Raw genomic sequence first — 8934 nt, 5'->3', positions numbered from 1 at the left:
ATGGAGCCGTGCAAACACCCCGGAGCTTGTCGCTAGGCCAACCCCCCCCACACACACACACACACACACACACACACACACATGTATACGTCACAAGGGCACTCCTGTTACAGACTCACACACAATCTCTCTCTCTTCTTCATTCATTTATGGGTGAATCTCATAAAACCTCCAGCTCATATCCCCCCCCCAAAAAATATATATATGTATATATACTGTATGTACTGTATGTGTGTATATATACAGTATATATTAATTAAAAATGTATAAATCCTAAAAATAGCCTGATTTGGGGGGAAAAATGACTTTCATATCAAAATATATTTATATCCAAAATTTATTTATATTATATTATGATATTTATATATTTATAATGTCCTCGTTTTCCATAAAAATAATGTAAAAAAAAATATGAATGGACCATAAAATATGTTTACTTTTCTTTATTCACATATATTCTTATTTTAATTGTGGGGGAAAATATGACTGAAAAAAATATAAAAATAGAAATATATTTATAATAAATAAATAAATAAATAAATAAATAAATATTATATTGAAATAAAATATAATACTATTAATATATATTTTTAAATTTTTTTTTTTTTCACATTTTAATTTGGGGGGGGAAATATGACTGACAAAAATCTAAAACATTTTTAATATTTGTAATGTAATGTAAATATTTGTCATGAATTTAATTCTATTTTTATTTTCTATGTATATTTCTATTCAAAAATAAAAATAGGCTTCCTTTTTAATGCACATATAGATTCTTATTTTAATTTGGGGGGGGGGAATATGACTGACAAAAATCTAAAACATTTTTTATATTTGTAATGTAATGTAAATATTTGTCATGAATTTATTTCTATTTTTTAAATATATTTTATTTAAAAATAAAAATAGGCTACCTTTTTAATGCACATATAGATTCTTATTTAAATTTTGGGGTGAAAATATGACTGAAAAAAGTGTAATAAATATATAAAAATATATAAATAAAAACATAATGGTCCCAAAAGTAGGCCTTCTTTTCTTTATTCACAGTATTTATTTTAATTTTGGGAAAAATATGACTTTGACAGGTTCCCATAAGCCTTACATGTGTAGACTAATGCTGCTAAACCTGTTTGGTGACGTTTAATGCAATGAATGAAGCGGGAGTAAATAAATACACACAAATGTATCGGCTTCAGATTTCAAGAATGGCAGCCTTCCCGTCAAATCTACTGCTCTACAAGTCTGCATGTAAAACAACCATCATTTTATGGTTGATCTTAAATCTTCTTTAAACAGCAATGCATGACATGACAAATGCCTGCTAATAAAACATGGGGCAACACCTCTTTATCTAAAAAGGATACTCAACCGAAAGCACATATTGACACAGAGATGGCGACATGCCATGCAGGTGTTGGGTTTTGGTTAAACTTCATGCAGTCCTGAGAGCAATGAACGGTAACCTCGCTGATTACAACCTATTTGCTGTGCTGGAGTGTTGTTTATATATAACGAAACAGCCAAGTTCCATGTTTTAGAAAGTAAAAATAGCTTGACTCTGTGAGACGCCGCCACAGGTGAACCACAGACATGAAGTTATATTACTCTAAACTGAACTGAAACTTGGATGAAAAAAAAATCCTTGAGGTCTGTCTTTCCTACTGGGGAATCTTTTCCTTTTCTTTTCTTTTTTCTTGTGTAAGTGCCACTTCAGCCATATCCACTTGGAGCACCGTCTCATTTGAAAATAAAAGTAATACAAACAAGAATTTTTGATTTTTCTGAACAAAGAGTGATGCTAGGCATTCTGGGTGGTTTCTGGGTTGCAGCATAGCAACACCTTGGCAACCACTAAGATAGCAACACACCAGAATCATTCAGAATCTGGTGTTTGTCAATATGGTGCTTTGCAGTTTCCATGTGTTTAAACAGTTTTAGTCTGTTGCTAAGCAGTTGCTAGAGTGTTCTGAGTGGTTTCTAGCATGTTGCCAAAGTGTAGGGTTGTTGCCAAGGTGTTGCTATGCAATTTGTAGAGTGTTTTAAATAGTGTGTTGCTAGAGTGTTTTAGTGGTTTCTAAAATGTTGCCAATGTGTTGGGTGGTTGCCAAGGTGTTGCTACACAGTTTGTAGAATGTTTTAAATAGTGTGTTGCTAAGCAGTGTTCTAGTGGTTTTTAGCATGTTGCTATGCAGATGGATATGCATTCTGGGTTGCCAAGGTGTTGCTATGTAGTTGCTATCGTGTTTTACATAGTATGTTGCTATGTAGTTGCTAGAGTGTTCTGAGTGGTTTCTACAATGTTATGCATTCTGGGTGGTTACCAAAGTGTTGCTATACAGTTTCTTGGGTGTTTTAAATAGTGTGTTGCTAGGCAGTTGCTAGGGTGTTTTAAATAGTGTGTTGCTATGCAGTTGTTAGAGTGTTCTAAATGGTTTCTAACATGTTGCCAAGGTGTTAGGTGGTTGACAGGGTGTTGCTATGCGGTTTCCATGTGTTTAAACAGTTTTAGTCTGTTGCTAAGTAGTTGCTGGTTTGTTATGATTGGTTTCTAGCATGTTGTCAAGGTATTGGGTGGTTCCCAAAGTGTAGCTATGCAGTTTCTAGAGCGTTTTAAATAGTTTTAGTCTGTTGCTAAGCAGTTGCTTGAGTGTTATGAGCGGTTTCTAGCATATTGTCAAGGTATTGGGTGGTTGCCAAGGTGTTGCTATGCAGTTTATAGGGTGATTTAAATAGTTTTAGTGTGTTGCTAAGCAGTTGCTAGAGTGTTGTAATAGTTTCTAGCATGTTGCTATAAAGATTGCAATGCATTTTGGGTGGTTTATGGGTTGTTGCATAGCAACATATTGGTAACCACTCAGAATGCATAGCAGCATGCTAGAAATCACTCAGAATCTGTTGGTTGGCAATGTAGCTTCTATGTGTTTCAATCTGTTGCTAAGCAGTTGCTAATGCATTCTGATATGATTTCTTGAGTGGTTGCCATGGTGTTGCTATGCAGTTTGTAGAGTCTTTTAAATAGGGTGTTGCTAAGCAGTTGCTGGAGTGTTCTAGTGGTTTCTAGCATGTTGCTATGCAGTTTGCTATGCATCCTGGATGGTCACAACAGTGTTGCTATGCAGTTTGTAAGACATTTTAAACATTTTTAGTACTATGCAGTTGCTAGAGTGTTCTGAATGGTTTCTAGAATGTTATGCATTCTGGGTGTTTACCAATGTGGTGCTATACAGTTTCTAGGGTGTTTTAAATAGTGTGTTGCTAGTTGCTGGAGTGTTCTGGGTGGTTTTTAAAATGTTATGCATTTTGGGTGGTTACCAAGGTATTGATATGCAGTTTCTAGGGTATTTTGAACTGTTTTACTTTGTTACTATGTGCTTGCTTTTCTAAAAAGTTTCTGAGTGTTCTGGATGTTTGTTCTTTTCTTTTTTTTTAGTTGTTGAGAGTTTGGTGTATTTTATTGTATTGCTATACAGCTGCTAGGGTGCTTTCCATTCATAAATGGAATAAATATCATGTCAATTTTTTTCCCACTTACTGTAAGGGTTGGATGTTTGGAAAAATATGTAATCCTGGGTTAAGTAAGATGATAATAGTGATACTTGCATTGCGTCTTTGATTTATGTAACGCAAGGTGTAAAACTCCTTGATTTCCATTACCAATCCTCTCTGAGTCAGGTCTGGAATGAACCTTAACAGCTCATTAACGCAGACGCTTTTACACTAGCTGTTAATATCACGTTGCGAAATTCACACCCTTGGGTACATTTGGAAACTTTTGAGTTTTACCTTTAGGTTAAACCAGCTGTAAGTTTCCATGGCTTTTCTCGGTCAGCAGGAAGTGCATAATAAGTGTGGACAAACACAGGAAACAGGACATGCTGTCATGTCATGCTGCCCTTCCTCCCTCCACACGCTCTTACTCTCTCAGTCAAACGCTTTGAGCCGCTGTATTCACTAGCGTTCGCCCCGGGGGAGGGGAACAAGAAAAATTTCCCAAGACAATATCAGCTGCTCTGTGTGTTTACTATCCTCTCTGCCCTTAGTAGGGGAGATTGGGGGCAACTGTAACACAAGGCAGTTGTAAACAAACAACATTTTTCAGTCTCAAACAGGCAAGCATAGTGACACTTATACTGACCATGATCAAGATTAAGTTATGAATACAGGACTTTATCATTGCTGAGAGGTCAGGGGCAATTATTACATGATTGAACTGGCTTCAGATTTCAAGAATGGCAGCCTTCCCATCAAATCTACTGCTCAACAACTTTGCATGTAAAACAACCATCATTTTATAGTCAACCTTTCTTTCTTAGTCAATCTTTTATAGTAGATTTGCCCTAAACAGCAATGCATTTAATGCACCTGCTAATAAAACACGAGGCAACACAATTATGTGACTTGATTCTTTACAATATTCAATAAACATTTCATTGAATCATATAGCTAAAGATAGATCTTATGAGCTAGTCAGATTATTTTAGTTATTTAGCTTTCAAATCATTAAAATATTGGTGCTGTTTAAGAACTTTGGCTTTAAACATATTCCTGAAATGTAAAGAACCATATGGACCATATGGAGAAGAAAAACATTCATGAATATTAATTATTTTAAAGCAATAATATTATTATAATGACTGTTTTTGAGATGTATATTGTTATTTGAGTTTATATAATTTTGTGTTGCTTCCAACCATTCAGGTTTACATTTATTTTTTATATTATAATCTTTATATTCATATATATATATATATATATATATATATTCATATTCTTAAGCTGAAAATATAAAATAACAAATACGAGTTCTGAAGGATCATGTGATAAGACTAGAGTAGTTTTGAATTTGATTTTACTTTTATATTCTTTGTTTTCATTTTAATTTTAAATAAAGTTTTAGTAATTTTGTTGTGTATTTGGTCATTTTTATTATTATTTTTAAATATATATTTATATAGTTTAAGTTTTTTTTTTTTAATTATAGTTAATTTAGTACTCCAACTAAATAAAAATGAGATGTTGCATCAGCAACCTGCTGAAATAAATTACGTTTAATATTTTATTTTATATCACTTAATGGATCTTTTTTCCAAGCATACATTTTTTTATGGTTTTATTTAACAATGATAACCCTGAATAGAAATGCCAATTTAAAATGTAATGCTTTTTTTTCACAGTATTACTGCTTTAATTGATTTTTGAGCAAATAAATGCAGCCTTAGTGAGCATAAGAGCCTTATTGACCCCAAACTTGTTTCAAATGTTTCTTATACCAAAAGATGGCAGGTATATTTAGAGTGCTAATCTGTGAGTTAAGGAAAATTTAAAAAAAACAAAAAATGTCACAATGTTCTCCCCTGCTAATACAGCTACCTCCCAAGCATTAAAAACTTTATACATCCCTGCCGGCTGTATTCTCACCGAAACACATCGTAAATACATCACAGGTGAGCTATTTACAGAGACCTATTGTTTCTGCCTTCTCTATGAATACCTCATCTCGCTCTCTTTTATCTCTCTTCTTGTGTTCTCATCTATTACCGCATCGACCAACTTTTCCTCTTTCTCTGCCAATGGAAATCACACCGTGACCGCGTGAACGCTCGCCACTGACGATCACAATGGAGTTTAATGGAAATCAGTCAATCATTTCTGCCCTGTTGTGGAGAGGTTTAGTTGATGCGGTGCCGCAGTCGTTTCAGTGATACACGGCGCTGCATGTGGCCCACGGTGCACCATTCAGGGGACATAATGAGCGCTCTGTAGACAAGCTGAGGTTGTTTTTAGCTAAACAATTATCTACCTCTCCACCCTCCTCCCTCTCTCTTTTTACATTACACCCAGATACACACACAAGGAAGTTGCACGGCGATGACTACAAACACATTTTTGACCTCCACATATGCATCCTGCCACTGTCATTAAAGAATCAAGAGAGGGCCGGATCTAGTTTCATCCTGTTGAGTCTTCTCTGGCCTTGCTTTTGTGTCATCCGAGCAAGTCCTGACAAAAGAGCCAGTGTGTTTCATACTGGACTCTTGCATTATTTACCAAAGAGCTGTGAGCTGGTCATGTGACCCGAACAGGAGGGAAGTTACTACAGTGAACTGCATGAGACAGCAGGGCTTCTGGTTTTAGACCGGGGAGCCCGAGTGTTGAATGAGTCTAACCTTGGTGGAGCAATTTCTAGTCAATACTCAGGATGTTGTGACAAGATAGAGAGCAGGGCCGTGACGAGCACACACACATACACACACACACACGCACACACACACACACACTCTCAATATTCAGATTAGTCGTTGATCAATATGGGTTTTTCTACAACAGATTCTTAATTTTCTCAATTTGGCTCACTCCAATACAAGTCAATACTAAAATTAAATATAGCTTTATTCAGTCTATATACATATAGTATTCTCTTTTTTTATTCTGATTATTTATTTGGAAATGCATGCTAAATGCTACATAAAATTGTAGATGCCATTATATATACATATGTATGTGTGTGTGTGTGTGTGTGTGTGTTTATATAAATTTCATATTACATTTTTAATATTAATATTATTTAATATTTAATATTATATTATTTAATATTATTGACTTTTTATTTTTATTTAGTTTAGTTTATATATATATCCATGAAAAGTTTGGTGCAAAAACAATTTTAGTAAACCATTTTTTATTTGCTAGCAAATTTCACAATTAATTACAACAAAACTGCAAGTAGCACATTAAATTAAACATTACATTTTGAAATATAAAAACTGAAGTATTTTCTTGTAAAACATACTCCAATAATCTTTGTTATACGTTGTTATTATTATATATTGATTAATGTATATTGATCATATATTTAATTTCTTAATTTTAGTTTATTTTGTGTTAGTTATTTTAGTACTTCAACTTAAAATGAAAATAAGAAATGCTGCCTTGGCAACTATCTGAAATAAAATAAGTTTGCTTTTTTATATTTGATTTTATTTTGAGTTACTTTTCCATTTCAAGTAATGAAACCTTTTTTATGGTTTTAGTTTTAGTTAACAATAATAGCCCTATAATAAATAATAACTTCTTGTGGGTTTTTACAGATGCCTTATTATCTAGTACTGATTTGTTTTTAAGAACAACTACTGATTTTTATATGTTTGCTCTGTTTGCTGTGGAGTCAAGAAATCTGTAAATATGATTAAAAGATGAATATGAAACAAAACTACATAATGTCACATTTTATTATTGTTCGATGACGACACACACAAACCAGGATGAAGACGAGGGAGCTGACTTCGAGAGAAAAGCAAGCAATCTGGATGCTAAAAGATGAAGTCAATTAGAGCTATAGCAAAAACAAACGGCAAGGAGAAATCAAGTGTTTGATCTTCAGTGTTCTGATAGGATGACTTGCTGCTCAAGAAACATTTCTTATTATTATCAATGTTGAAAATAAGTTGTTCTGCTTTGCATTTTTTTTGGAAACCATGCATGATACTATTTCATGCTGAATTTAAAAAAAAAAATTATTTCAAAAACAAACCCCAAGGAGTAAATCATGACATTGTTCTCTTACCTGTGTGTGATCTGCCTCCCTGTTTTCATTCTCCTTCCACAGCTGATCCTTATGGCCGTCCACATCTGGCTGTAGGGGTCGATATCCGATGAGGGGCACCTCTCTCGGCCCCACACCCGGCAGCTCTACTCCAGATGTCTTCATACTTCGAGGGAGCATGATGATGATGCTGGCCAGAAACAAACCAAAACACAGGTCACTGGAGAGGAACAGGCAGCTCTATGCCTGCTAAATCATTTGTTTTCATCATTTACTTTTCCCTTTGCCAAGAGACAACTCTGAATTTGAATTTCAGGCCCCTCCCTCGCCTTTTCCTCTGTCCCTCACTGCTATTTATATTAGCCTGCAGATAGAGATCTCTTTCAGGAAGAGAAGGATGGAAAGAGATCAGCTCACCATCAAAACTCAGTGCCATTGTCACAAACAGCAACAACCAAGATGTGTTAAACAAGTGAAAGTTCATAAACATCATAGTTCATAACAGCTTTCAGTGAGGCAATTCACTAGTAAGGGATAAACATTTATTAGTGTGCAAAACAAGAGTGAAACCTTGCAGGAAAATAATGCTTCCTTTCATCTAACCCTAACCCTGCCTAAAGCACTCAGCCTAACTGTGTTATTTTCAATTTACTGAATCTTAATAGGAACGTAGGCTATCAAACGACGTTACGCACAGGACGCGCACGCGTCTTTTCTCTATGAACTTACAGTTTGCTTATACATGACACATCTTCTCTTAACGGCTCGCATTAGAAGACAAACGTTCGCGTTCATTCACACCCAAACGAAACGCAGAAATACCTGTTAGGAGAGCAATATCGCGTCCATCCGCCCCTGCGTGTGGGTTCCTCGGAAGTCAGAGTTTCTGTCCCTCCATATCTCTCCCCTCCGGCTTCGTCCGTCAGCGCTTATCGGCGCGATGAAGGCGGCGAGCTGAGCGTGTTGGTGAGGTCTGCGCTGGTGACGCGCGGGCGGCGCGTTGGGCGCAGTTCCTGCTGTGGCTGCAGCGCGTGTGGTCATTGGCTGGACGCGCTGATGAGGAGCGGTGCCCGGTAAATTCAGAGCAGCAAGAGCACCGGACGCGTCGCGACACAACAAGATCGCTCTCATAAAACATAAGCGAAGCTGATTATACTGGAAGCGCTCGATGCAACGCGGACTTCTCGTTTCTATTTTTTGCGTATTGCTTAGTCCCTCAACTTCATGTTTATTGATTTAGTTTGTTTATTGCACTGCTGTAGCCACTTTTCCCCACCTCTAATAAAATAATGTTATTCATTTGTTATTCTTGCAATTACTGTTTATTTTATTTTGCTTCCATCCACTTTATTTCTCTCATTAATCTGAAATAAATTGACTCATATATA

General features: G+C 35.6%; 1 protein-coding gene across 1 annotated transcript in view; it reads right to left on the bottom strand.

Moving 5' to 3' along the window:
- The window catches only part of LOC107728450 (ral guanine nucleotide dissociation stimulator-like), a 24408-nt gene extending 15721 nt beyond the window's left edge, over positions 1-8687 (bottom strand). The window contains exons 1-2 of the mRNA XM_016538611.1: positions 8369-8687; positions 7568-7736 (exon numbers count right to left, since the gene is read on the bottom strand). Coding sequence (XP_016394097.1) covers positions 7568-7726 — 159 coding nt within the window. The 5' untranslated portion in view covers positions 7727-7736; positions 8369-8687. The remainder of the gene's footprint in view (positions 1-7567; positions 7737-8368) is intronic.
- Between the last annotated feature and the right edge of the window lie 247 nt (positions 8688-8934).

Source organism: Sinocyclocheilus rhinocerous, unplaced genomic scaffold (assembly GCF_001515625.1).
Source record: "Sinocyclocheilus rhinocerous isolate Xijiao unplaced genomic scaffold, SAMN03320098_v1.1 scaffold66, whole genome shotgun sequence".
Classification (NCBI taxonomy): Eukaryota; Metazoa; Chordata; class Actinopteri; order Cypriniformes; family Cyprinidae; genus Sinocyclocheilus; species Sinocyclocheilus rhinocerous.
Note: the sequence above shows the minus strand (reverse complement) of the source record. Positions and strands in the feature narration are given on the sequence as shown.